At 50.3% G+C, this 27,614-nt stretch overlaps 9 protein-coding genes across 9 annotated transcripts; 5 read left to right on the top strand and 4 right to left on the bottom strand.

Annotated features, from left to right (window-relative positions):
* Positions 1–570: 570 nt before the first annotated feature.
* Positions 571–3,160, bottom strand: CMQ_2468 (RNA helicase; the record flags this gene model as incomplete). Its single annotated transcript, XM_014316426.1, has 7 exons — positions 571–611; positions 675–827; positions 883–1,011; positions 1,559–1,666; positions 1,721–2,695; positions 2,781–2,902; positions 3,075–3,160. 7 exons carry the CDS (start codon positions 3,158–3,160, stop codon positions 571–573), a joined length of 1,614 nt encoding a protein of 537 aa, XP_014171901.1.
* Positions 3,161–3,535: 375 nt separating this feature from the next.
* On the bottom strand, positions 3,536–10,179 carry CMQ_2360 (hr1-like Rho-binding repeat protein; the record flags this gene model as incomplete). Its single annotated transcript, XM_014316318.1, has 11 exons — positions 3,536–3,564; positions 3,794–3,982; positions 4,095–4,203; positions 4,270–4,335; positions 4,516–4,721; positions 4,774–5,049; positions 5,369–5,550; positions 5,619–5,708; positions 6,015–7,086; positions 7,195–7,645; positions 7,846–10,179. The coding sequence occupies 11 exons, from the start codon at positions 10,177–10,179 to the stop codon at positions 3,536–3,538; spliced, it is 5,004 nt and encodes a 1,667-aa protein (XP_014171793.1).
* Positions 10,180–11,367: 1,188 nt separating this feature from the next.
* CMQ_2371 (urate oxidase) lies at positions 11,368–12,331 on the top strand (the record flags this gene model as incomplete). The annotated part of the gene is made up of 2 exons (XM_014316329.1): positions 11,368–11,504; positions 11,581–12,331. The coding sequence occupies 2 exons, from the start codon at positions 11,368–11,370 to the stop codon at positions 12,329–12,331; spliced, it is 888 nt and encodes a 295-aa protein (XP_014171804.1).
* A 353-nt stretch (positions 12,332–12,684) lies between these two features.
* Positions 12,685–13,356, bottom strand: CMQ_2078 (50S ribosomal protein l13; the record flags this gene model as incomplete). Its single annotated transcript, XM_014316036.1, has 2 exons — positions 12,685–13,215; positions 13,336–13,356. The coding sequence occupies 2 exons, from the start codon at positions 13,354–13,356 to the stop codon at positions 12,685–12,687; spliced, it is 552 nt and encodes a 183-aa protein (XP_014171511.1).
* A 518-nt stretch (positions 13,357–13,874) lies between these two features.
* Positions 13,875–14,865, top strand: CMQ_2080 (superoxide dismutase copper chaperone; the record flags this gene model as incomplete). The annotated part of the gene is made up of 3 exons (XM_014316038.1): positions 13,875–14,013; positions 14,092–14,169; positions 14,276–14,865. 3 exons carry the CDS (start codon positions 13,875–13,877, stop codon positions 14,863–14,865), a joined length of 807 nt encoding a protein of 268 aa, XP_014171513.1.
* Positions 14,866–16,364: 1,499 nt separating this feature from the next.
* On the top strand, positions 16,365–18,291 carry CMQ_2447 (NADPH oxidase regulator; the record flags this gene model as incomplete). The annotated part of the gene is made up of 6 exons (XM_014316405.1): positions 16,365–16,379; positions 16,448–16,597; positions 16,671–17,006; positions 17,095–17,256; positions 17,346–18,218; positions 18,271–18,291. The coding sequence occupies 6 exons, from the start codon at positions 16,365–16,367 to the stop codon at positions 18,289–18,291; spliced, it is 1,557 nt and encodes a 518-aa protein (XP_014171880.1).
* Positions 18,292–19,363: 1,072 nt separating this feature from the next.
* On the bottom strand, positions 19,364–20,095 carry CMQ_2186 (uncharacterized protein; the record flags this gene model as incomplete). Its single annotated transcript, XM_014316144.1, has 1 exon — positions 19,364–20,095. One exon carries the CDS (start codon positions 20,093–20,095, stop codon positions 19,364–19,366), a length of 732 nt encoding a protein of 243 aa, XP_014171619.1.
* Positions 20,096–21,807: 1,712 nt separating this feature from the next.
* On the top strand, positions 21,808–22,465 carry CMQ_2339 (60S ribosomal protein l34; the record flags this gene model as incomplete). The annotated part of the gene is made up of 3 exons (XM_014316297.1): positions 21,808–21,845; positions 21,940–22,063; positions 22,277–22,465. The coding sequence occupies 3 exons, from the start codon at positions 21,808–21,810 to the stop codon at positions 22,463–22,465; spliced, it is 351 nt and encodes a 116-aa protein (XP_014171772.1).
* A 2,405-nt stretch (positions 22,466–24,870) lies between these two features.
* CMQ_2196 (dual specificity phosphatase catalytic domain containing protein) lies at positions 24,871–25,690 on the top strand (the record flags this gene model as incomplete). Its single annotated transcript, XM_014316154.1, has 2 exons — positions 24,871–25,577; positions 25,684–25,690. The coding sequence occupies 2 exons, from the start codon at positions 24,871–24,873 to the stop codon at positions 25,688–25,690; spliced, it is 714 nt and encodes a 237-aa protein (XP_014171629.1).
* Positions 25,691–27,614: the final 1,924 nt, after the last annotated feature.

Here is a 27,614-nt window from a genome sequence, read left to right as displayed (position 1 = left end):
ACAAGTAAGATCTATTCTAATACGGCGATATGACTGGATCGAGCAGAAACATTTGAAACAGGAAGCCTCTTTCTATACGGAATCGCAAAGCCAAAATCCAGAACACGCGAAATCTCATTAGTAGAGATAAAACTCGAGAGGCCGTAGCAGGTGGAAAACATAAAGTGGAAAGATATATATTCGGCGACAACACCGCTCTTGACTGTGCTGGCCAAATTGCCGTAAGGTAAATCATCTTTCTGTGCCCTTGAATTGGGTAAACACATCTGGGTTGTGGCCACAACAGGGCACGCCCAGCAGGTTGACAATGGGTACAAGGAAACGAACTGATTAATAAACTCATCCGTCGATCATTTATCTGGAACTGGAGGAGTGGCAGCTTGCCGAAATAAGAAATAGTCAAACCATGACACTGTCAAGTTTCCCTTTTTATTCCCTTTACAAAAACGCCAATCGAGAGCAGCAAGAAATGATGAAAATGAAAAAAAACAAAACAATACTCGCGGTCGCACAGGGCATACATCAGATCGTTGAGGTCCGAGTTATCGGCTGTCGTCCTCACGACCTTTCTTACCAGCGTCGGTTGTTGATCGGCAAGGAATTAGCACCACCTAAGCGAGAAAAAGTCAGCATCAACAGTCAAGCACTTGTACTTGCACCCAGTCAAGTCATACCTCGGTTGCCTCCACCACCACCGCGGCCCCGGTAGCCACCGTACCGGCCGCCGCCGCCGCCACCGCCGTATCTTGCCATCTCGGCTAGCCGAGGGTCAATCTGCTGCTTAGCCTCTTGGAGAACCGACACGAGATCACGAGCCTGCTTCGCATCTAGATAAGACTTGTGTTAGTAGCGCACGTAGCAATATGAGCGTGGAAAACATACTGTCAGTTGTGAAGAGAGTGATGGCGGTTCCGTTGGCACCGGCACGACCCGTTCGGCCGATACGATGAATATAGTCCTCCGAGTTGTTGGGATAGTCATAATTGATGACGTGGGTGATATTGCGCACGTCTTTAGGAATTGGTAACAGGTTAGCAGCTAATAAGGAATAGTGTGCATATAACAGCAACGATCCAGCAGAAGCAAGGCTACCATGACAGTAGCCTGCTTTCTCGGGCCACTTTAGTACTTTTCTCCAGGGCATATGGGCTGTCCGTTGCGGAAAAGATTGTCGGCCTGCTGGAAGATATATCCAATACTCCGGGATCCTTGGGGCCGTTTCTGGATATCTTGGAGACAACTTGATCAAAAAGAGGTAGAGAATCAAGAAATGCCAATTCTAGGCTTGCACCACGGGAAAAGGGAAGGTACAAGTATAGAATCACGAGCGCGGCAGCAATACACAAGTAAGCTCCGCAGCCGACCCAAGATACCGCTCTCCAAGGAAAACCGGAATAGCGCGAGGTCAGGCAAGTTCAAGTTCGCGCAATCAGGAGTTGCCCCTAAACAAAAGAGTAAAGTACAGCGAAGCTAAGACGCTGCTCATAGATGCTAAATCGCGGAGGATTTATAGGGGAGGAAGAGGTAGGAGGGGGAAGGGGGGTTCTTTGACACATACCAATACCACGGGAAGCCACATCAGTGGCAACCATGATAGGAGACTTGCCGGTTTTGAATTGATCCAAAACCCAGTCTCGTTCGTTTTGCTGCTTGTCGCCGTGAATAGCTTTTGCATCTGTTAGTCTACCGTTTTTTGAAATCAGCATGGTTGTAGACTTACACAGAGCCGGCCAGCCATCTTGTCGGAGTAGCCGAGTGATATCGTCGGCAACCCGCTTTGTTCCAGTGAAAATAAGAACCTTGTTCTCCTTTTCCTTGTCGTCCATCACCTTCTCGAGGTGCTTCAGCATGCGATCACGCTTGTCGCCCTCGGAGACAACTTCGACGATCTGGGTGATGCGATGGTTCGCAGACAGGTCCAGAGATCCAATGTTGACCTGAATGAAGTCTGTCAGGAAATCTGCCGCAAGGTTGCGCACTTCCTTGGGCCACGTAGCCGACCACATCAGTGTCTGTCGGTCAGGACGGATCTGGGACAGAATTTTGCGAATCTGCGGTTCGAACCCCATGTCCAACATGCGGTCGGCTTCATCGAGAACCAGATACGTGACGCGGCGAAGGTTTGTCCGGCCAGACTCAAGCATATCGATCAGCCGTCCCGGAGTTGCAATGCACACCTCCACTCCACGAGACAAATCTCTAATCTGAGGGCCCTTGGGGACACCACCGTAAACGCAGGTGTTGCGGATACGAGAGGACTTTCCGAACTTGGTGATCTCTTGCTGGATCTGAACAGCAAGCTCACGAGTAGGTGCCAGAACCAGAACAATGGGGCCGTCTCCAGGTGCCAGAAGGGGCTGCGCGTTGATGTGCACGATGGAGGGAAGGCAGTATGTAAGCGTTTTTCCAGAACCAGTTTCGGCAATTCCGACGACGTCACGACCAGAAAGAGCCATAGGCCAGCCCTGAGACTGGATAGCTGTGGGGGCGGGGAAACCTTGAGCCTTCACTTCATCGATGACGTAGCGTGGGAAACCCGCCTCGTCGAAGGTTTCCACAGGCTTAGGGACATCCCGGCCGGTTACAGCCATAGCGTGCTCTCGTCGAAATTTCTCGACTTCGGCGGCAGATCGCTCAGCCACGGTAGGATGCTCCTTATAGAAGTCTTTCTCAAACTTGGAAACAGTGCTCATATCTAAGAACGGGGCCGTTGTTAGTCTCACATGTAGCTATCGTCGTGAACTCGGGAGACTGCCTCGTGAGAATCAAGAATTACTTACCCCATTCCTGCTTTTGTAGGCCAGCACCGAGGTTGGACATGCGGTCACCACCGCCGCCGCCACCGCCACCGCCACCATAGCCATTCGAGTTTCCGCCGCCGCCATATCCGTTTGAAGATCTCCTGCGATAGAACGTTAGTAAATGGTTGCAAAGTGCATGTTGGCAAGAAGACAGCCATCCACCACTCAAGCGGACAGCGTTGTCCAGTACACGGCTTGAGAGGTTTGTACGCAAACACAATTAAAAGAAAAGGGGGCATCAGCAATGGCAAAAACGTATCGGCTAATACATACCCATATCCGTTGGAGTAGCTGTTGCCACGGTCATACCCGCCGGAGTAGCCACCGCCGCGAGAACCATAACTTCCACCTTGAGACATGTTTGTGTTCGGGTGCGTTCGTGCTTCTTCGACGCGTCGAGGTTGAAGGAGTTTAGTCGCGTGGGATGAGGTTCGGAAGGTGTGGAAGGTGAATAGATCAACAATTTGATGCCCTGGGATGATAGGGGGTGTGAATATTTAAAGAGTGAGAGATCCTATCTGATGTCAAGTGTGAAGGGAAAAAAGGGAGGAGAAAGTTTTCGGGTTGTCAAAAAACTTTTTATCTGGTTTGGGGGATTGCGCTGGACCAAAAAAAAAGCCATATAACGCGACCCATTTTTATTTTCGCCACGTCACGTGTTTGTTATCTAGCATCTTGTTAGATTTCAAGCATTTTTTACAACTATACTCCGTAAACGATTGTTTTATCTCGAGCTATACATTTCCCAAAATGCTATTTCCATCTGTAATATGTTAGCCTTGTATTAATTGGATACTCAGCAAACGCAAACGGTACTAAAGAAGAAGAATCTAGAATTCCTTACTTTTGTCGCGCGCCTAAAAACATTTACCAGCTCTTCTATCCTAGATGGCGACTGCAAAATTGCGTATTCTTCTATTTGGTCTGCAACCTGTCATCAGTCTGTACTCAGGGAAGAACATGTCCTGCGCTTCGATACATATTTTGCATACCTCTTGTGGTCTTTATGCTTGCGTCGTGGTTTTCAGAAGTGTAGGTTTCCACCCATGACCAGTACGGGTTTCCCTCCTGCTTAGTCGACTCCTTGTCCTCGAGAAGAGCACGGGCAGCAGCCCCATAACCGATGATGCAGGGTGCCAGGGCAATCTGGAGTGCAAACCAATCCTCAGATTGTCCAACATCTAACACGTACCGGGTGTAGGTAGTGCAAGCTTTTAAAAACCCGGCTTTAGTGGCTACTCAAGATATACCTCGGAGATCGATATTTTCTTCATTAGTATTGTGTGGACTTACCGGTATGCTCCTCAACTTGTTTCATATCCTCTCTTGTGATACCGAACTTGGAACAGAACTGGACGTGTGAGCTCATCTCCTTTTCCAGTTGCTGGATCACAGCCACAGACTGGATAACGTTGAAGTTGTCAGTACGTCTATTCACTCAAACACTCATCGCGGTAGGTAAACTTACACGAGCAATATCCTTGGCATTTTTGGACTTGTATGCGGCCAGAGCGTTCGCTCGTGAGAAGTGAACCTTTGGGGTATTGTCAATATGTTGATTCTGTACGTGCTGTACCTGCACACGAAGTGCTGGTCCGGGAAGACACACTAAGAATAGATAATCCTGCAAAAGATACCCTTTAAATGATTCCATAGGCAGACTGCCGTTACCTAATGCCTTGGTGAAATCATGTCTGGTAAATCGCTCCCATACACCGGCGATATCGTGCCGTTCAAGAACATAGTCGAAGAAGTAGCCACGGGAGAATGGTAGTGTTTGCATGCAGTGAAAGTGGTTCAAAGGTCCGTGTCCGTGTCCGTAACCGGGCGCTGTCTGGATGGCAATTTCAACATAACGGCAAGCCGCCTTCACCGCTGGGAAGACCTCCATGCCAATGGACAGATTTGATGCGATAGCAGCTGTTACGCTGGTCAGGATAGGAGGATAACAGGATGTGGGTTGCAGACGTACAAGCCAAAGAGCAGCCCGTCCCATGCGTGTTACGGGAGTCTTGATACTTGCTCACGATTCTGAAAACCTGATCATCAGGACCGACAAGGATGTTGACAACAACGTCCCTGTCCTTTTGGGTCATAGCTATCGTGTAATCCTCTCGAAAGGGGATGTGGCCACCTTTTGCCAGAACCCATTCGGAGCCGAGCTTCTCACGGGCCTGTCGGGCGAGATGTTCCAAATCGTCCACGCTGTCTAGACGAGCCTCTTCGCAACCCATCAGCATCTTCAGTTCTGGTATGTTGGGTGTTATCACTGAAGCTAGTCTGGCGAGTGCGTGAAATTCGGCTATACCGTCGGAAAGCAAGAGTGATGCACCTGTCGTGGCAATCATCACCTAGAATGCATAACTTCAGTAGAGCGCCCGCCGTATGGTAAAACATCCGAGTCTTACCGGATCTACCACGATCGTTGCTGGAGCTTTTTCCCTGAGAGTCATGGTCACCAACTTTATTGTCGCTGCAGATGCCAACATCCCTTCAGTGGGAGTTTCCTCAAAGTCAGCAGTGCAGCCGGTGTTTATTTTACATAGTACCGGAGGGACTAGCCAAACCCGTTTTCACAACATCAACTCCAATGTCATCGAAGCAGGCATCAATCTGTTTTTTCAGAAAGGCTTGTGGAACTGGGTGGATATCATATACACCAAGCGTGTTTTGTGCGGTCAAGGCCGTGGTAGCTGTCATAGCATAGCAGCCATGGGCCGCGATGACCTTCTGGTCAGCCTCAAGGCCACTTCAACCCCGAGTAGAGGAGATAAATTAGTTAATTCCTCGTTGTCGCAAGGTGGGGTGTTGACTAACGCTCCGCCAGAGCTGTCAGAGCCAGCAATGATCAAAACTCTCCCTCTGGGCATGCCGGCGTGGCGATGTATGAATATGCAATCGGGAAAACTAGGCTTGAAGTTGTGTTGTACAGATTAGTTCAGTCGGAGTGGGCAATTCCATTGCATGCATCGGAGATTTGGGAAGCGCATAGCGATGTAAGCTACGAAGTGGGGTTGCAACGTCACGCAATCACAATTTGCAAGGTCAGCTACGGAGTGCAAAGCAATTGTTCAGCAGCAATTCGCCCAATCGTCTCCTAACCTTCAACAACCACCGGACTCAACCGGGTCGCTGATACTTCTATGTCTCTCCGTTCGCTGTCCATCAGTTGATCCTGCGATCTCACTGTCTGTCCCGTCATAATTCCGACACCCAGAATCGGCGTCGCTTCCGCCGCCGGTGTCATCGTCGTCCTCACTCTCGTCCTCACCGAACACTACCGACCGCACTGCCCCCCTGCTGAACAGCTCCAGCACCATACGACGGACCGGTAATCGGTAGTGGTGGCATTCGAGGATTGACAACACCCTCCTAAATAGCAGAGGCTGTTCAAAGGCCGAGGATTCCCTTTGCCTGATTTGCAAAAGCTCACCAGCTGCTCGCTTAGAAATAACCATGTTCCCCAAGTCAACTACCAGCTCCAATATTCGTCGTATCACTGGGTCCAGGTCGACAGAGTATTTTTTGGACGAAGCCTGGTCGCGGTCGCCATCTAGCTCCTCGATCCCCTGCAAGGACCCTAGTCTTGGTCTGACTGGCATGACGGGCAACTCCAACCTTTCCGTCTTCTGCGAGTCTGGCAACTGAATGGTCGTCACGGCTGCGTGTTGCCACGGTGCCAAGGAGAAAAGCTGCGAGAGGTCCAATGGGATGCAAAAGCCCAGTGACGTACCCAGCACGCTGGTGTTTGAATCCCAGCCGAACTCTGAGAGTATTTCCATGCCATGAAGAGACCGTGAAATCAGGCCGAGAACAAAAAAAGCGGTGCCGCGCAAGCTCATAATCTCATGGCGACAGGCAATTTTTATGATCTGCTCCACAACATCACAGCTTTCGAGAAAAGGTGCACCAAGCTCCATGGCTCCGACGTTGCCAACCGCCCAGAGACAACCTTTCACCTTTGTAGTCACTTCACCATCCTCGCTCTGCATACCACAATCACGGATTGTCGCAGCGAACTCGTCAAAGTGCCCCTTCTCACGGAGCAGCCTGCAGCCTTCCTCCGTGCGCGTCAATTCCCGATAAAAATGCGGTGGGATATGAGCATCTGTGTCCGCGTCGACCTCATCGGCAAAAGAAATGATACGACTCGGTTGCTCGTCCGAATCGACGAAAGCGCGCGCCAGACTGGCTTCTATGAGGCCGACGTACGCATCATTGCGACCGAGGATCCAATCGTCCATTTCGTTGCTGATATAGTCCAAACCGTCGAGATAATGGTAGCCTATTGAAGTTGACAGGAAACGAAGAAGTAGTGGTGCGCCTATTTCGCCCAGGTGGTCAAGCGCAGGCCTGCATTCTACAATAAACTCGAGGGAACTTTTATTGTTACAGGCCTTTTCCAGAATTTTAATGGCCGTGGCGCAGACCTCTACTTCTGGATCGTAGAGCTGTGTGACGAGAAGCCGGATGGCCCATTTTGAGTCTCCCACGCCATGACTGGTAGAGGTAGTTGAACTTGTGCGTACGGCGTATTTTCTGAGCACGTTGGTAGCATGTATGCGAATATCCTTGGTACCTGCCGTCAACGATTTGGACAGTAGGACTCTTTGGTGTCCGTTGACAGTATAATCAAAGTGGGATAGAAGTAGTTTGATTAGGTCGGGCCGCTGTTTCAAGTCAACGATGTGGTACATCATGTTGAACATGCGCCAGCGTTCCATCATTTGCAGTCCCCTGGGGTCGCTGCTCAGAACGCCGATCATTGGGAGGTAGCCACCACAAAGCGTGTCAACGAGGCGATCCTTGGCAAACATCGGATACTGTGCGGTGATGCCACTCGTCTGCAGCCCAGAAGACAAGGGTGTTGCCAGTCAGCTAGCGCCAAAACACAGGGGGGGGGGGAGAAGAAGATGAAAGATGGGAAACACACTGGATCACACTGTGCCAGACATTCTGCAATTTGTCTGAGCAACTTGCTGTCTCCCAAATAGCGAAAGCCTTCCGGTGTCTGAAGAAATGTATGCAAGAGAGCACAGCCTACTCGGACATATTTCTGAGTTCCTTTGGTGGTTTTGATGTCGGAGAACCTAAACTTGAACGGACGGTAAAAGCTCATGATCCGCTTAACAAACTTGGAGGCCCGGATCGCTTCCTCTAGTCTCTTCCCATTGGTGAGTGGGCCCTCGATCACTCGCAACACCACATCCCAGTTCCATTTGAGGAAGTTGGAGCTGCTGAGAACGCCCGATTCCAACAGCAGCTGCCGAAATGTTGCCTCGTCAAACACCATGCTTGCTCCCGACTTTGGTTGTTCGTCGAGCAAGGTAAAGTCGATACCACTGTTGGCCACACTGCTTCCCGATGCCCAATATGATGGCGCCGACCGATACAGCGTTTTGCTGACGCTACTCATTTGGTACACGGTCCCGGTTGCGATAAAATGAGACTCATCCTGGAAGCGGGTGGCAGCTGCGAATAGGTCCGGAAGAAGCTGTACTTCATCGCTCCACGACGGTGGCAGGAGTCGGCTCGACAACCTTAGAATTTCACCTATTAGAAGCGTCGACTTTCGCCTAAGAAGTAAGTTATCGGTTTCCTGTGTGAGGTGCAACAGGCGAGGTAGCAAGCCGGATTTTATGAAGACGGCGAGAAGGAGAGCAGTATAGTGTTCCACAAAATTCTGCTCACTGCCCTCCTCGTCCGAATACGACACGGTATAGTCCTTCAGCGGCGTAGCCCTCAGAGTGGCGACGCGGCCGTACGTCGTCAGCCGTCGACCAGCTAGAAAGGAGGTTGCCCAGGCGGGTGACTTGATGCGGAAAAGGGAGTATATAAGCTCAATGACAGTGTCTCGTATAGCAGCGCTGGGTAGCGAAAGGCTGGCAACGAGAGAGCGAACGGCGCGAAAGTCGTACATGGACAAGTTCATCAAGCCAGACCATGTTTTCAAAGCAGAAGCAATAGCCTTTGCGTTCTGTTTGAGTACTGCCTCGTTGGACAGGAACTGGTCGGTGAAGGTGGTGAAAAGCACCTCTAGCTCATAGCCAGCACGAAGGTATTTCCTGCGCTGTGGGGCGTCCAAGAGAAAAAGGATGGCAGAGGTTAGACTTTCGGGTGCCTTATATGCACCTTCTGCCAGGGCATCAGACAAAGATGCCAAACCCCCAGAAGCTACTAGCAGGCGAGGGTCGCGAACCAGTATTTCGGCCAGCGTTTCAAGGCAGATCGGACGTAACCTGTCTTCGGCGTGCTCTGCTACGGCGGCAATGGTGCGGACGACGGCCCTGGAGAGCTCGTGGACACCCTCCTTGACATCCAAAAAAGTGCGGATAAACTTCAAGGCCTGCTCTCTTTCCACGTCGGCTTTGCGGTCTTTGATCAACGACAAGACAACGAGATAGTCCGTGTTCAGAGCTCGGATTTTTCGCAGAGAAGAGACGTCGGATATGGCATAGCGGGTCATACGGTAGGCGGCCGCAACAATCTCCCTGCTGTCGCTGAGGAGCATGACTTGGATGCGAAGACCGAAGACCGACCAAACGAGGTCATACTTTAGGGTCGGGTGGCGTTTGAACAGGTCAACAAGACTGTTGGCACGTGTGACGTAATATTCCGGTGCAAAGCCATCCACCTCGAGGGCCTGGAGAATCTCGGCTAGGGCAAAGGTGGGAGACTCGGTCTGGTCCTCGACATCAGAGCCAGCTCCGCTGCGCGACGTGTTTTGGGGTGACCGCAGGCCGGTCGTCAGTGTGGCAGGGTCGATTCGGGCTCTTGTGGGTATGTGAAGAACGGGGCGTGGCCGCTGGGTATCGCTGATCCTCTGTCTCAGCTCTTTGATGCGCAAGTTCGACGAATTCAGCTCGGCCTCGACACGCTGACGCTGGTCCTTGGTTTGCTTCGCCTTTTTGCTGTTGAGAGCTTCAAGCATATTCTCGCTACCTTCCTTGATTTTCAGCTCTCGGTTCAGAAGGTCGCGTAGAGCTGCAAGCGACCGGCGGGCTGCCGCCTTGCTATCATCGTCGTCCTCTTCTTCGTCGTCTTCAGCTTCTGTTGTTGTCTTTTCAGAGTTGTAGACGTCGACTCTCGAGCCGGCACGCAACGGGCCCATCTGGTTACGAAGGTCCGAGACGAAACTGCCAGGTGCCGGAGATGGGTTGAGCGAGGATCCTCGTGGGGCAAACGCGACACCGGACGTGGCGATGCTGCGCCCACTAGCAAAGGTCCCGGCATTTGTGGCCGCAGCGGGGGGCTGGAGGCCATCTCGGTCGAGGCTGTTCTTGGTCTGGTGATTCGAAGGAGTAGCACCGGGCTGGGAGCTGAAGAACTTCTGGGTTGGTGTGGCCGAGGCACCCAACATGGTGGACCGGCCGGCCATGAGCCTCCTGCTCGTGACGTACCCGTCAGCGCAAGCAGCTGATGGTGACAGGCATCCGGTAAAGTCGCCGGTTACAAGTTTCCTCCGTCTGGGGAGATTGTCCAAGTGCGATACCCCGGTAGAAACGTGGCCAACTCCCGAATGGCCAAGACGACGTTCCGAAGCTTATCTGACCGTGTTCAGCATGTAGGTACTGAACTGTCGGGTCTTTGATGGGCACGCCTGGTGGAAAAGGCAATGCATGCGAGGATGTTGTGATGACCGTCTCTGTTGGCCACAGCTATTGCAGACGATTGCAGACGATTTGGTGTGTTTGTCACCGTCTTCTGCTTCCCTGTGGGGTCCCTACGTTGTCCGCACGGCTTCCTAGCTACAGTGGGAAGGAGAGTTGGTGCTCACACATATACACTGTGTGTCGGACAAGGGCTCTGCTGGCCAATCGACCACCCCGCCCCCACCATCGGCCGTCAACTAAGCAGTGACTCTTGTCTCATGCACTGATATGACGTCGTCTGCACCGATCGTACAACTCTTAGCCGTAGTACATAGTAGACGAGTACTCCGTAGACCAACTGTAGTTGAGTGTGGCACGATTCGATTAGTACGCTTGCGTGTGCCGTTGGCGGACGGTGTCGAACGATGCTGTCGTCTCCTTCGACTGGAAGTGGCTATCGGCGGGCTCCGGTGCCCCACAAGCCAACTGCTCCTTGTGAAAGCAAGTCAGTCGACCCAGCCTTCTCCGCCCAGCACGCTCAAAATTGTCCGTGTGGGCCTTAGTGCCGGCCTACACATTGCCTGGGCCGCTGCTGAGCCGATCAAAATGGCGGCTTCCGACGCGTGAATGCTGCCGTAACAAAGTTGCCAGAGAATCATGCGTCACCTTTCGCCGTGAACCAGCGCTCTCTGCCCAACCAGACGACGCTCTGTAGACAACCGGAACCGATTGTGATTTGGCCCCGTTGCCATTCGCCGCTAGGCTGCCCACCTGAGCTGGTTGTTCTGCTGCTCCACGCTTCGTATATATATATGCGTAGCAGCTCTCCCTCCGCTCGATTTAACAATTACTCGACTATTAACTCTTTCTGCAATACCCAGGCGGTCCAAGTTTTTTATTTCGCTACTTCATCCCTTTGTGTCTGCCCGCAAATATCCCTCCACTGCCTCTGATTCGCACCTCCAATATCAAGCATGCCCCACGTATCTGCTGCTCGGTATGGGAAGGACAATGTTCGCGTCTACAAAGTCCACAAGGATGAAGAGACAGGCGTTCAGTCCGTCACTGAGATGACCGTCTGCTGCCTTCTCGAGGGTGCTATCGAGACATCGTACGTCAAGCCAGTAAGCCTCTGAGATACGTCAAGTCTGCAGACACTGATTGCTAATTGGGGCCAAATTATGTAGTTATACCAGAGCCGACAACAGCGTCATTGTCGCAACCGACTCAATCAAGAACACAACCTACATCGTCGCAAAGGAGAACCCTGTCAACCCCCCAGAGCTTTTCGCAAGCATTCTCGGCACCCACTTTCTCGACACGTACAGCCATATTTCTGTTGCCAATGTTTCTGTCCGGGTTCACCGTTGGACACGCCTCACTGTCGACGGTGCCCCTCACCCCCACAGCTTCGTTCGCGATAGTGAGGAGACTCGCAATGTGGAGGCTGTTGTCCGCCGCGACGGCATCTCGCTGACAAGCAGAATCGCCGGCTTGACTGTGCTGAAAAGCACAGGCTCTGCCTTCCACGGCTACGTCCAGGATGAGTTTACTACTTTGAAAGAGACCTGGGACCGTATTCTCAGCACCGACGTCGACTGTTCCTGGCGTTGGAAGACATTTTCCAACGTAGCCGCCGTCCGAGGAGAGGCCGCGGTGTTTGACAAAGCCTGGGAGGCTGCCCGGACTATTACAACCGAAACCTTCGCCACAGACAATAGTGCTTCCGTCCAGAATACCATGTATAAGATGGGAGAGCAGATTCTGGAGGCCGTTCCTGGTGTCGAAACTGTGTCCTACTCGCTCCCTAATAAGCACTATTTTGAGATTGACTTGTCTTGGTACAAGGGCACTAAGAACACTGGCAAGGATGCCGAGGTGTATGCACCGCAGTCTGGTCCCAATGGTCTGATCAAATGTGAGATTTCCCGCTCCTAATGGTCGGGAAACGGCATTGTACCACGCTATGTGGATTGAGTCAGTGGATGCCGGAATTGTCGAGTCTTAGCCGGTGCCTGTATTATATGATCATCTCCATATTCTGTCTCTCCCCGTTCAAGTATTCGGGTACACTTCATGACACTATATAGAATACCATTCTCATAATCAGCCACACTCCCAAGACGAGAAGCCACCCGTTATTTTCCGATTTCACGGGGTACCGACCCAGTAGATGACAACAACGACTCTGGTGTCCGGCGACACAACGTAATCAAGTGTAGACACAAAAAGGGGGCAGCTAGTAATTACGGGCTTGACTCCGTAGCCCTGGTGTGAAGTGTAATTTGGTATCATATCCTAGATTTATCTGCTTCCCGTATTGCTTGCACAGCCGCGTTCCAATTTTCGGCCCCGACAGCTTGCCCACCGAACCGAACTATATTCATCTTGTAAGGATGCGCATCACCTTCAAATGCCTTGAGGCGTGTTAGCCGCTTGTCCCGCAAACGGTTCTTCGGTAGCATGCCGCTGACTGCTTTCCGGAGAACCTCAGCGCCACCGAATTTGTCCATTAGCACGTCCATTGTAACGCTGCGAAGAGAGCCAGGTCGTGTATTATGGCGATGATAAGTCTTGCGCCACTTCTTGTTGCCCGTAGTGTATAAGGCGGCGCAATTGGTGACTACGACATAATCACCGCAGTCTGTTGATGGGTCCCATATCGGCTTATGCTTGCCCATGAGCAGGGTGGCAATGCGGGAAGCCAGCCGGCCTAGGGACGGAGGTGTAACTGCCAACTCCGTAGGCTTAGCCGTAGAAAGTCCGGGGTGAGGCGTTGATGCCGATATTTGATGCCATGTCCGCGAGTATGCAAGTCGAGTCTGCGTTTGTGCGAAGGAGGTTGTCAACACGCGACACATCTTGCTCGGCTTCATTTCTCGGGAGGAAGGGGGCTGATATAACAGTCTTCCGGATAAAGCATTTCACAGTTGGTAACTTACCAATCCTAGTGTCTGGGACATGGCTGCTAGATTGTGCCAAGATGCCCACCTTTCTTTGACCAAGAGATTTGGTATTTACAAGGTGGTGTCAAAACATTGCAAGATACCCAGAAAAGAAACTTCCCGAAACTCAGTTAAAAGGCACGTGACATTACTGTACTTGGCTAGGCTGATAATTTAGGTCTGTGGCGATTTCAAAGCAACTACGGAGTATTAGCAGCCGATGAAACCGATATACGGAGTAATAGACATATTTCTACAGTACAAAGCACACGCCATTAAGCTGCCGTCTATGCATGCACACCATCTGAGCAGACGTTTTTTACATGAAGGTTGTTGGGATTATCTTCGTTGTCGTGTCCACGGCTTTTCAAGGGGTATTCTGATATATATATATTTACCAATGCTGCGCATCACTTAAAGCCAGAAAGCTTACGAAACCGAAAATGGCTGTTACCCATCCTTTCCAAGTGCGCCCTCGACCTGTTTATATACTCCAGTAAGATTCCTTGAAAGTTATCAAAAGTGTCTAATAAATAATGCCACAGACCCTGTTTGCTGTGACGATGACATGTGGCGACTGCGCGAAGGACGTCGCAAGCGAACTCTACAAATTGCCAGGTATCACAAAGGTGGAATCCAACCTCGAAGACCAATCCGTTTCTGTCGAGGGGACGGGTGAGACTTTTCAGCCTGACTTATGAGCCTCGAAGCTGTATCAAGCTTGCTACTGTAGCACATCTCTAACTGTCTTAGCCCCTCCGTCAACTATAGTAAAAGCCATCCAGTCGACCGGCAGAGACGCTATTTTGCGCGGCTCGGGAACGTCGAATAGTAGGTTCAGCAGGCTCCAGTACACCGCGGTCTCACCTGGCAGGGGCTTTATGGACCTTTGTCACCAAGAGTGTGAATGACACACTGTAGCTGACCGAACTTCCAGGCGCAGCTGTGAGCATTCTCGAAACGTATCACGGGCCTAGCGGAAAGTGTTGCGCCACGGAGGCCGTGGATGCCGGTACCTCTGCCGATAACAAGGACCGATATGTTCGGGGTCTAGCACGGATGGTGCAAGTAGCCCCCTCGATTTCGGTAATTGACCTAACAGTACAGGGAGTGTCTCCCGGTACCTACTACGCAAGCATCCGTGAATATGGCAATCTCCAAAGCGGTGCCGTGTCCACCGGGCCGATTTGGTCCGGGGAAGGCATCCCGGACGTTAAAGGTTCGGGCCGGCAGCAGCAGACAGCGCACAAGGGCCATTTGGGCTCCATCGAAGTTGGGCTTGATGGGCGGGGGGAGGCTTTCCTAGAGAAGGAGTTTCAGGTGTGGGAGCTTATAGGGCGGGCCCTAGTGGTCTCACCTTTGGATGAATCCAGAGAAAGTGTGGCTCTGCAGAACGACGCGGACACGGTGGTGGGCGTCATCGCGAGGAGTGCGGGAGTTTGGGACAATGACAAGACCGTGTGTTCGTGCACGGGAAAGACTCTGTGGGACGAAAGGAAAGACGAGGTGAAAAAGGGCATGCTGTAGGAAAGCCAGTGGTACGTTACAGAGCATCCATGGCAGCATGCTGATATCAAAGGAGCAACAATACATGTTTTGCAAAGCAATAAACAAAGGCGCAGTTATAACCTAATGGCCACTCCTTTCTTTTTCAGGAGGGAGCCAGCAAGCACGGGTATTTTGAACACCGGCGCGCCTTTGGAAACACCTCATGCAAGAGAACAAAAGTGGTGGGTCCGTCCACCGCCAATCTCCAATCAACGACGGAGGGGACAATCGAAGGGCAGGATACGAGTGAAAGAAGCTGCATCAGATGAGAAAATGGAGCGGTAGCACACAGAACGTCTGTGACCGGCTACGGAATACACTGGCCTTGTATGAAAGGGGTCACGACGCTGGGACAAGGCATGGTGGGGCCAGCAGTCAAACTATCGTAATCGTCTCGTTTACAAGGCGAATGGCGCTAGGCGCCCACGCTGGTGGTAAAGGGGAAGAGACCCGGCCAGTGACCAGCCGGCATGTGGCGTGGTGTGCTCTGTCTGCACTGCTGGGGACCACCGGGTGTGCAAGTATACTAAAGACTCCATATAGCACACCTGTCTGGCCTCGTTCGACTTTTCCACGCTCTCGCACCATTCCAGCAAGTCCCCAGAACCGCCGTGGAGAAAGGCATTTAACCTGCTCGAACCATCCTATTACCAGTACTATGTACGCCCAGGAGGGCCAAGCTGCCAATATCACATAGAATCACACCTGCCGGCCACTCATCGTCGGCTTTGTTATTAGTGCGACCCACGCAAGTCAACCAACCACCCCCGTTCATTACCCCTGCCCCTTCCCTCGCCGACACACCGGCGCTACGAGACATCATCACGTTTTGTCTTCCACCGAAAAGTCGACTCTGTCCCCTCAATCCCAACCCGCATGAAACGCCGTATGTAGTAGACTTTGCCCTCAATCGACCGCAATCGACCAACTAACGCGAGACAACCCACAGCAGCTTCCACCAAATCTCGTCCTCCACCTTTCCCAAACTTTTTGGCCGTCTCTGTCTTCTCTATTTTTTTTTAACGTCCTCCTAACTGGAACACAAGACCACTGCTTGTTCCCTCTCCCAGTCCAAAGGACGTCGACACTCTGAAGGCTCCCTGGCAAAGCCGGTACCTCAAATTCCATATACCACGCCTGGTTCGTGCAAAGGCAACGAGGAAGGATACCTGAGCAGCCACAGACGCGAACATAATAGAAGCGGCGATAAATCAGGTGGCCTGCCAGTCTCGCCATACATAGTAGGCTGCTCCGCGCCAACCGTCTTCCACTAGTACGCATCCTCATGTATAAATCGAGACCGGCCTCCCCATCCGTTCCTAGCCCTAGTATAACCTCCCCCGTCTGACCAGCCGCGGTACTTTATGATAAGCCAGGCAATATACTTACGACTCGCCAGCTCGAACGACGGCTCTGTTGGATACTACTCATACAGCACCTTGCACTCATAGCCACCGGCGCATCGCCTTCCACACGTCATGTCTTTAAAACAGGTTCGTCGATGCTGCTGTCTATCGCTTCATACTCTGTTCATCGCTGACTCTTGCTGTCTCGTCTGTAGGAAATCGAGGTTTGGGTCGCTGCTCTGGGTAGCTACGACAGCAATGAATTCGATGAAGCTCTTAACGAGTTTGAGAAGGTCTCCGACACGTCCAAGATCCTATTCAACATGGGTGTCATACACGCAACCCTAGGCGAGCATGAGAAAGCGGTTTGTGCAACCCTTCCCTTCCTTCGTCTTCATCTCCACGGTCCAGGCTGATACGAGGCATCCGCATATGCAGGTGGAGTGCTACCAGCGGGCAATTCGACTGGACCAGTATCTGGCTGTAGCGTATTTTCAACAAGGTGTCTCAAATTTCCTCCTCGGCGATTTTGAGGAGGCACTGGCGAACTTCAACGACACACTACTTTACCTGCGAGGAAATACCATGATCGATTACGCCCAACTAGGACTGTTATTTAAGCTTTATTCTTGTGAGGTCTTGTTCAACCGCGGCCTTTGTTACATCTACCTGCAACAGAAAGATGCTGGAATGCAAGATCTCTCGTACGCCGTAAAGGAAAAGGTGGTCGAGGACCACAACGTCATTGACGAGGCAATTCGCGAAGAAGCAGAGGTAGGGCAATCTTCGACTTCGAAAGAAAGAACTTACTGGAGCCTACCTTCAGCTTCGTGCACAAAGACTAAAAGAAATACAATCTTAGGGCTACACCGTTTTCTCCATACCCGTCGGTGTCGTCTACAGGCCGAACGAAGCGAAGGTCCGCAATCTGAAGACCAAGGACTATCTCGGGAAGGCTCGCCTGGTCGCAGCTTCTGATCGAGCGAATGCCTTCACTGGATTTGCTGGGTCAGAAATCAAGAATGTACGATACGCCCTAGTGCATACATAGGCTGGTTCCGAGCCATGTTTGATTTCTCTTCATAAACGACTAACATTCGCTCGAAAATTTAGGCGGGGAAGCTGGACGTTAAAGACGATCGTCCGGCCGACAATATTTCTTTTGCGGCAACCAACCTTGTAAAGACCGATATTCAGAGCCGACGGCTTCAATCTGAGCCTCCCGTCGGTAGAAACGTCTTCCCACCAACACCACCCCCCGAAAATGATAAGCAGCAGTCGGCTGTGATCAGCCGCGGTGCATCGGTTCGCAACGGCCCCAAACCAATGCCTTCCAAACTGAACATCGACAAAGCTCGCCCGAATGAACGCTTTGAAAAGGCAATATCTCCGCAAGATAGACGACCTAGGCCACAGCGTTCCAATTCAGCTACCCCGTCCCGTGGATATAGCCAGAGAGCGGTTCAAGCTCGACGGTCAGTCGAGGAGGAGGATGCATACCCAGACCAGTTGTATGACATGTACCAGGGCGCCGGGGGGTCGCGGGGGAGCCGTGGACAACAGAGCAGGCGGACACAGCCCCGGTATATTGATGAGGACGACGAAGGTGGCAGCGACTATGATGGTGGCTCGTTTGACGAGGGCGACTTCGAGATCGTTTCAAGCCGTCGACCGGGTACCAGCTCTGTCTCGGGCTCTTCTCTTAGACAATCCAGAAGGCCGGAAATACGGAAAATCAGAGTCAAGGTTCACGCGGAAGATGTGCGTTACATCATGATCAACACGGCTGTTGAATTTCCCGATTTTGTCGACCAAATTCGCGACAAGTTTGGCATCCGTCGCCGCTTCAAGATAAAGGTCCGCGACGACGACGACGCACCCAACAGTGAAATGGTGACCATGGGCGACCAAGATGACCTAGACATGGTAGTCATGAGCGTGAAGTCTCTGGCCCGAAAGCAGAAATTGGATGTCGGGAAGATGGAGGTAAGCCCCTTATTTTCTCAACGTATCATGCTTTTGCGCTGACAGTATACAGGTTTGGGTTCAGGAGATATAGGAGGCTTTGAGTAGACTGTAGATGGCTCTCGTGACCTCTATACCCCCAAATCTACATTTCCTACCTGGTCACGACTGCGGTGCTTGTTGAGGCGACGCGATATAACAAAGCTAGATGAGCGTGTCGCGGACTTTTCGGAGGGGGGGGTTACGGTAAACTACGTTCCGTCCACAGCACGGCCGCGTGCGCAGGCATGCATGTTGCGCATTGTTCTTGTGTATCTCATTCTGTTCTCTTAGGGGTGGGTGGGGTCTAAAGTTCGGCCCCACACTTGGTTTTTCAGCGTTTTATTATTCTTTCTCCTGCAATTAAGAGTTAATGGCTCATCGCCCTCTTTGTAGTAAGATACTCGGGACGGTTTCTGCTTCGCGCCAATTAATCACATGCAGTGATTTTAGGACGCCTATGGCAACCGATTTGACAGCCTTGTCGCCGTGCATCCGTAGAGTAGAGGAGTTGCTGGCGTCCAGCCACCTTGAATATATTATACGTCGTATGCCTCTTGAAGTTTGGTCTTGGCGACGCATCCATGATGAAGTTCAAGGCTCAATTCGGCCAGACAGACAAGCAAAGTAGTATGGAGTAGGAAACTGACGATTGCGCCGATTAATGACATGCTATACAATCAACACGAGCGGGTATTTTTGTAATATAATAACACCCTGTCCGTCCCATTTGATTAAACAAGAATCGGCAGCAGAAGCACCGGCCACGAAAATCCCTATGAACCCCCAAAGCCCGTAAAATGACCCGCCAAAATAGGCAATAAAATACCAGACGGCACGCCTCGCCATCACGCCAGGTATGGGGGGGTCTTCTTTGCCTTAGTCCGGGCGGCATACCTTACTGCCAGCCCTCCCCCTATCCGCAAGTGGCAACAAATAATAATAAAGGAAAATACAGCAGAAATCAGAACCAAACGTAGCAGCAAGGCCCCATATCAACACCTTTCTGCTTTAAGATATCGCATGTCCGTGACATCTCAACCATAGCAGGTCTTGTAGTCGCAATGCGATTATCTCCTGCCCTGTCCACTCACACCTCCGCTGTGCTATCCGGGAGTTTCGAGACCTCACATCACGCCAGTAGAAAGGATTCTAGAGTCGACGTCATCCAAGGGCATTTCTAGGCCCCGTCCTTCCATTGCGTTGAGCCGAGCCTCAACGTTGCTCAACCGGCCATCAATGACGTTTGGGGCGTTAGACATGCCATTTCCCAACCCATTGCCGAGATTTGGGGGCATTGCGGCCGCCAGTGCTCCCATTCCATCCATTCGCTGCTCCATCGCTTCTAGCCTTTTTTCCAGATTATCGATCATCTTGTCGAAGCGTGCGTGCAGCTCCTGAAATCCCTGGCTGACATCGTGGCCAATGCGATCAAGCTTATTAGTGATGCTCCGCAAGTTTTGTGCCATAGGTGCTCCCTCCTGACCCGGAGGTGCCGCGGGCACTCGTGCCTCGTGGTTGTGGCGAGGATCCTGAACCACAAACCGCCACTGGTTTGCCAACGAAACTTCGCACACGGCCTTGGCTCGGAATGGGCAATCCACCTTTCTTGTCGAAGGATTTCGCTTCTTAGCTGTGCTGTTATATTTCACGCCGCCACGATCACAAACGAGATCGTACCTGGTCGGTTTTGCGTCGCGGTAGTTGGAGGCGCGAAGTTTCACAATCCCATAGCCATTATCTTTGGCCACGCGCTGAACTGCTGTAAGAAGATCCTCGAATGTGAGATAGATGCCTTCGGGTGGAGCACCCAGACTTATCGTGGCAGACGAAGAGATGGGTGTCACTGGCGAAACCATTGTGCGGGCAGAGGATATGTTGACATGGGGTGTCGTCGATGAAAGCGCGCTACCCATAGTACCATTGGCACGAACAGGTGTGCCTTGTGCCTGTGGAGATGGGGCGGGTGCTGGGCCGGTAGGCACAGGACCCAAACTCCAAGCCGGCGGCTGCGAGGGGGCGGAGGAAGCCAGGGCGACAGATTGTGCTGCTAGCAGCGAAGACACAGTTGTGATCGGTGATGGTATAATCGTCAGAAGCAGCGCGTTGCTAGCAATGTTTCTTTGCGTAGCACTAGCGATACCACAGCAGTCACAGAGAGGTTGGATGTCGAGAGTTTACTCTGAAGGCACTCGGTTATTCAATGTGCTTGTAACATAAAAAGTGTTTCGCAGCGGCGACTGTTGCTTGTTGGAACTCTTGCGGAAAACCTGAGGTCGAATTGGGCGAATGCGGAGGAGTAAATAAATCGGAGCGGAAATGGGGAAGGGAAGGGGGGCAAGCTCTGGTCTGGCGGTGCTGGTCTCAGCGTAGAGCGCCACTAGTTCTTGTGATGATCTTTGCAAGAGGGCTGTTTGTTTTCTCATTAACGACGAAGCTTGTGAAAGGTGTGTAGGCGCCGCAAATGCGGGAGGCTGGACAGTGTGGGCGGACAGGCTATATACGGTCCTTTGGGCATCCCTGCCTACTAATTGTCATTGGTTTGTGGCGCAAATGTGGCTGTGCTCCGGCACCCTACATAGGTACAAAGTCCGTAGTCCGTAGTTGCGTGGTTTACTGGGGTCTTACCACCTCCATACAAACCTACCGACAGATCGATGGCTTCAAATCGTCCTGCAGCAAGAGGCTCCGTCCGCCTGTCGCAAGAGCGAAATTTCGACGATTGGGATGAAAATCAAATAGAAGCTGCGCTAGAAACTCTTAAAGACATACACCTCCAAGTAACTACCATGGGGATTAGCTTTAAAGAGCTAGCAGGCTTAAAATCTTGCCGTTTTATTACTTCGCTGACCAGCTGTTTTGTCTCTGTTAGTTACGAAACCTGAGAAGCACAATACCCAGAATGGTTCAGCCACTAACCAGCGATCCTTCACCACCACGTAAGGCCTAACCATATCAGGTGTTTACTGTCTACATCCTTCTTTTCACGGATCGGCTAACATAATGACCACTCGTTCATATAGCCGATGTCCTTAATCTGAAGTGCCAAGAGTCGCTGGCAGCAGGAACACAAGAGGTGAAGGATTTCAAGACAGCCATAACAAGTGAAGGGTACAAAAGAGTACTCGAGCATGCGGCTTTGAGTCGCAAAAGAAACGTCAAGAACATAAAGCCTTGGAAACCTAGAGATGACCCAGAGTGGGCTACGATGTAGTAAATTCGGACATATCTTTGTAGGATCCATGTAAGATACGATACTGCGTGTCGATATGTATCTTATCTTAGCCAGCAAGTAGTTGCGTATGTGCATACGGATTTTACATGCTTACGGAGTACTCCGTACGGAGATTTATTTCACAAATATGTCTTACAACCCACATATGCGCCACGCATTGGCTTACTCATTCGACGGGTGCCACACTTTTTACTAGGGGAAATAAATATTGAAGTCATGTGATATAGTCCTCTCTTCAAGACGCACCAGTTTATTTTTTTTCGGTCAAATTCTCGAAGTGCACAATTCTCAATCCTCGAATTTTATCGCAACCTCAAACCAAAACACTCAACAACAATGGCGAACACACGTGTTGTCTACCGTCGGCGCAACCCGTAAGTACAGTTTGGAGTCTTGCTCCTATCTGAAACTACCCTTTTTTTACATCTTCCAAGCTGTGCAAAGACCAATATTAACCTCAGTCGACAGGTACAACACAACGTCCAACCGGACGCGGATTGTTAAGACCCCGGGAGGCGAGCTGCGAATTCTTCACATCAAGAAGCGCGGAACGGCCCCGAAATGTGGTGATTGCGGTTCCAAGCTGCCTGGTGTAAGTACTCTCCGCGCTCAAAATTGAAGAACACCACATCGACATGTGCAAGTGTAATGTATCTAGTGGGCTAGCTTCGTACATCTTCGTTCTTACTTTATTGTGGATTTCTCGTGGCATGTACTGCAACGGAGATTCCGGATTATGCAGACGGAGACGGGAGTACATTTTCAATTTGCGTCACAATACTGACTCGTTTGCTCATGGCAACAGATTCCGGCCCTGCGCCCCCGCGAGTACGCCCAGATTTCGAAACCGAAGAAGACAGTCCAGCGTGCCTACGGTGGCTCAAGATGCGCAAACTGCGTTCAGGATCGTGTTGTCCGGGCGTTCCTGATTGAGGAGCAGAAGATTGTAAAGAAGGTGCTGAAGGAACAGAGCCAGAGTGAGAAGAAGAAATAAACGGAACGCAGGCAGCTCTGAGGTAACTTTGGTTCGGCTACGGTGTTGGGCTGGGGAAATGTCGAATATGCCGCGGGAAACTGGAATGGCAGGTCAATATGAACTTTGTACCTGCTTCTAGATGTCTCTTCTGTTTTCTTGGTAACTAAAATGGGAAAATAAACGAAAAGACCGGACGATCTCGGATGTATTGGGTGAATGGATCTCGACGCAAGTATTTTCTGGTGCGGTCAAAAGGATTAGGCCTCACCTAGGGAAGCTAATTGAGTCCGTTGACGAACCAGGCTCCATGTAAATGCTGTTTTGTTCCATTGAGCCTGCTCAATAATTCAATATAGGAGACTGCGCTACAAAGTCCGAACTACTTTATACACAATTCAGAACCTAAAATCTTGTTAGTGTGGTTTGATTTCCTCCAAGCAACCGAGTGACATTAGACGTACACAGAAATGACAACATCCAAGTCAGTACGGCACAATTCATAGATCCCGACTCGATGGTATCTATAAGACAAACAGCACATGCTGCCAGCACCAGCAGGCATATTTTTAGCCTCTCAACTCCATTCGTATCTCGGCGGGCTCGTGTCTTCGAGTCTTTCAACAGAACACTAGAAACGAAAGCACTGCACCCGGCATTTCCGCTCGCGACAGCGAGTGGAAGATGTCGTCCTAGGGATAATACCAGGACATTACATCTGACACGTTCACTCCCTCGAGAGAACTACGACAGGCGAGTCAACAAGAGCATGCCAGATAGGCCACAGGCCGCGGACTTCGAACGACTCAACATTTTTGACGAGTCTGTTGTGCCGCCTACTTCTGTGGAATCCTTTCTGCCTGGTGGCTTTTGTTTAAACGGCGGCATCCGGATTGTAGGAGGTAGTGGTGCAATGTTAGTAGGGGGCGAGGCATTCATGTGGCGGCCTTGGGGTGAACGGAATTCACTTATTAATGACAGAGGGCAATGGGAGGCGGACAGTGACGCTTTTGGGCTTCTCAGTTTAGTCTGGCCCAGGCCAGGTACGATGCCATCTTTCCAACTTCGAGTATACCGTTTGTATTGATGACGGTGATGTTTTCTTCGTTCTTACTATGATAACAGATCTGCTCATCCTCGGAATTGGTCCAGATATGCGTCCGCTTAGCCCCAGAACCAAACGCGGCATTACGTCCCTCGGCATGCGTGTCGAAGTTCTAGACACAAGAAATGCGGCATCCCAATTTAACTTACTAGCCACGGAGCGGGGAGTGGATGATGTTGCCGCTGCTCTCATACCGATCGATTGGAAAGATGGGATTGGAGTCAAGTGATGCGTAGCTCTGCGGTCCATCAGGGCTATGTACCATTCTATCATTACCTTGCTCCCATTGAACCGATAGTAGAGTTTGGAGATATGGGGAGAGGAAAGGCCTTAGGGTACTCCGTATATTAGAAGGATAAGGTGGCCTGTGACTGCCAATCCTCCAGCCGTTGGTGGTGGCAGAATGCCAGGCCGCGCATTGGGTTTGATGGTCAGCTCTCAAGCACGATTGGCCGTACCCACACTCAAGAGCTGACTTGAGCCTGTACTGCATTTAGCCCCCTCATATTAATCCGCATGTCATATTCTTGAAAGCCGTCTAACCAATTGGGTATCTCTGCTAGTTTACAGGTCATGTCTTTTATAACCTGATATACGAAAATATCACTCAATTACTCTCCGCACGCGAAAAGCCCTCGCTCTATATCCTATAAACAGCTGCACACCTTGCAACTGACCGACGACCGATTCGGGCCACGGCTATGCGCATGGACTAGCCAACGTAGTGCTTGAACTTGCTTAGACAATTAGCCAATTTCTCCATATTGTCTTCTTGGGGCTCCCTGGTGATCCTCCAGGTGCAAACTTCTGGTCCTATGGCATGCGCGATCACTTCCAACTGGGCGCTCAAAGGCAGTGTCACAAACTCGTCCGACGGTTCGTATACCTACCGATGCTTGGCTAAAGGGGTTGGCGATAAATTGTGCAGCTCTACTCACTCGCTAGCTACCCAGACCCGCCACTGCTGCATAAGCACTCGACTACAGAGGAGTTCAGGACCAGTCGCTTTACCTACCCATCTGTGCGCGTATTCTTCAAGCGACACGAGCAGGACGGCCAACTGCCTGTGAAACCAGCGCCTCTGCCTCTTCTTGTCTTCATTCACGGCCTCGGTGGTTCCATCGATCAGTTTCATCCATTGCTCACACGGCTGACCAACTCTGCTTCATGTCTTGCCGTCGACCTTCCTGGGTGTGGCCGCTCGGCTTTCGCCCCGAGAGATTGGGCTGCTTACTCGCTGACATCTCTCGTCGAAATGCTTGAAGTAGCTGTTTCCCGATTTCGTGGACCAAACCAAGGCATTGTTCTCGTCAGTCATAGTATGGGATGCAATCTGGCTGCCCTTCTCGCAAGTCGACTTACGTCGCGCGAAGATAGCAGTACTACCGGTGATGCCCCGCTTGTTATGGGCTTAGTTGCTCTATGCCCTACCACTGGGCCCCATGGTGTCGCCAAGGTAGCTATCTGCAAGGCTTTGCTCTGTATACCATCTCCGATATTCAACGCCTGGAGAAGGTGGGATAGCCGCGGCGGCTCTGGCAGTCCTAGTGTTACCCGTTTTGTTGGAGACGGTGCGGATGACGAAGCCAGATTGCTACAGCTACGTTATACTAAGCAGAGCAAGACCGCCGTGTGGCGTCGCATGGCTTGGGGATGCCTTCCCGTTGTCAATTTCGGAACGTCAGTAGAGGGCGCCCCTGGCACGGACGTCTGGTCTATACTCCGCCTTCCTGTTTGTCTCATCACAGGCGAATCTGATCGTGTCACGCCGCCGGCAGAGGCCAAAAAAATTGCCCGGGTTCTTTCTTCTGGAACGCAGGGCGGCCCTGGTGGGACTAGCTATCCAACCCTAGCCGATGCCACCCATCTCCAGCTTACTGGCCCGCTCGAAGGAGACCGTACTGACATGCCTGGTCAATCACGGGAGCTTCCGTCCAGGATGGGGACGCTCCTCACAGCGGCATCTTCATCCCAGCCGGATGCCTCGCAGTGCGCTGGCACCCCACCTCTGCAGCTCGAACCACTCAAGTATGTAGAATTGCACGTTGTCCCGTCTCCGGCTGCCCATGGCTTGCTTTACGTCCCATCAACTGTCAGTGTTGTCTCAGCTCTTGTCAATAATTTCTTGGCACAGCATGTGACGGGCCGGTTAGACCGCGGTTGGCAACTCCGATTTCTTTCTCGCGAAGGGAAGTGGGACGTCAAAAACCTTGATAAGTGGTCAAAGGTTCAACCAGTCTCAAGCCCCGTTGGCGGCATTTTTCGTGCCATGAAAACCCTAAGGCAGGTAGATGCAGCTCACAGCCCACAGCGGTTTGTGGATAATTGGGCTCTTGTTGTCAAAGACGTCATTGATATATCCCATGACAGCCCGGTATACGATCCCCGGGATCTTGAAGCTGGCGGTATTTGCTATCACAAATTCCCTACTGTGTCTAAAATCCCCCCTAGTGTCTCTGAGGTTGAGGCGTTCAATTCCCTTGTAGACAAGATCCGAACCAGGCAAAAGCAGAAGGTCGACAATGCTAATCCAGGCAGGGGTAGCCTTATAGGTGTACACTGTCACTATGGCTTCAACCGGACTGGTTACTTTATTGTATGTTATCTTGTTGATCGGTGTAACTACACTGTTGAGGAGGCTATTGCTGCTTTCGCAGCGGCAAGGCCAGTTGGCATTCGACATACTTATTTCCTCGACTCTTTGTCGTTAAAATATGCTAAGGTATCAAACAGCCCTACATTATAATATATTTCAATACCATTTTGTATTTACTTTGTATAACCTTACCCTTACCCTTAGTAAAGTAATCAAGCATACCGTATCCTAATTGATTATCTAGGGTTGTGTCTAGCAAGAGGTGTTTTAAAATCAATATCTCTTAAGGTTAAAGTAGTTTTTCAAATAAAAGAGTAAATTAATATTTAAAATAGCTTAGAATAATACAGATAGTAAGTTAGCGCTTACCGCCTACAAAGTTAGGTAGGCGCCTGCCTTTGTGTAAGGGTTAGTGTGCAATGTATAGTCATAAAGGCTTAAACGTGTTTGTACTTGTTATATTAAGACTTTAACTTAACGAACTATGGTAGACTGGTAGGCGACAGCCTGCCAGCTAATTTATACGTAACTAGAAGATGCAGTGTAGCGCAACCTTAGTAGGGCGTAGTACAGCTAAGTGGCTGTGCCGGTCCTGTGCAACGTGTTAAGATAGTTTGTTAAGTCTAATGCTTAGTAAGCGACGGGTTGCCGAACTAGTGTATAAGGACGCGTGTGTAGAATACCCTTATACTATCCCCTCTCTTTTTAGGTAACGCCTTTATTAGCCTAAAGGTGTATACGTAGCAGCTACTTGCTTATTAAAAAACCTTTTTGTATAAAATTAGGAAAAAGAGTTAAGTGCTTTAGGTTATTAGTACTTACTAAGTAGTTGTAGACTGCTTACTTATATAACTATATTTAAGTAATATAGAAGCGTATATATATTACTTAGTTTATAGCGGTAGTAAATGCTAGATCTTGCTTAATGTAAGGGTTGTTTTATATATTAAAGCTTTTTAAAAGGCGTATAGCTTAGATTTTAGTTAAGAAACGCTTAGGTTATTATTAATAAGTATTATAAAGAAGCTAGCCTTAATACTAAGTATATAAGAGTATAGTATACGCCAACTAAAAATAGTAGTATAAGGCTTAAAACTTTTAACTATTAGTAAAGTATAATAAAAGTATTAATAGCTATTTATTATTTATTGATTATAAAACTATTACTAATTAAATAGTAAAGGTAGTTTACTATTAAAATGTTTTTTATTTAATTTTAGGCGTATTTTACTTTACTATTAAAGTAAGGTTAAGTAAGTTTTTAAAATATATTTAAATATTTAATAATATAGCTTTTTTATTACCTTAAGGTATAAAAGAGTAAGTTTATTTTATAATTTTAAAATAAGTTTATTTATATTTATAAAACTACTCTTACCTTTTTAGGGTTTTTTTTAATCTTACTAGTATAGTAAGCTAATATAATAATTTATAATTTTATATAGTAGCTAGCTAATAATTGCTTATAA

This window comes from Grosmannia clavigera, assembly GCF_000143105.1.
Source record: "Grosmannia clavigera kw1407 unplaced genomic scaffold GCSC_156, whole genome shotgun sequence".
NCBI lineage: Eukaryota > Fungi > Ascomycota > Sordariomycetes > Ophiostomatales > Ophiostomataceae > Leptographium > Leptographium clavigerum.
Note: the sequence above shows the minus strand (reverse complement) of the source record. Positions and strands in the feature narration are given on the sequence as shown.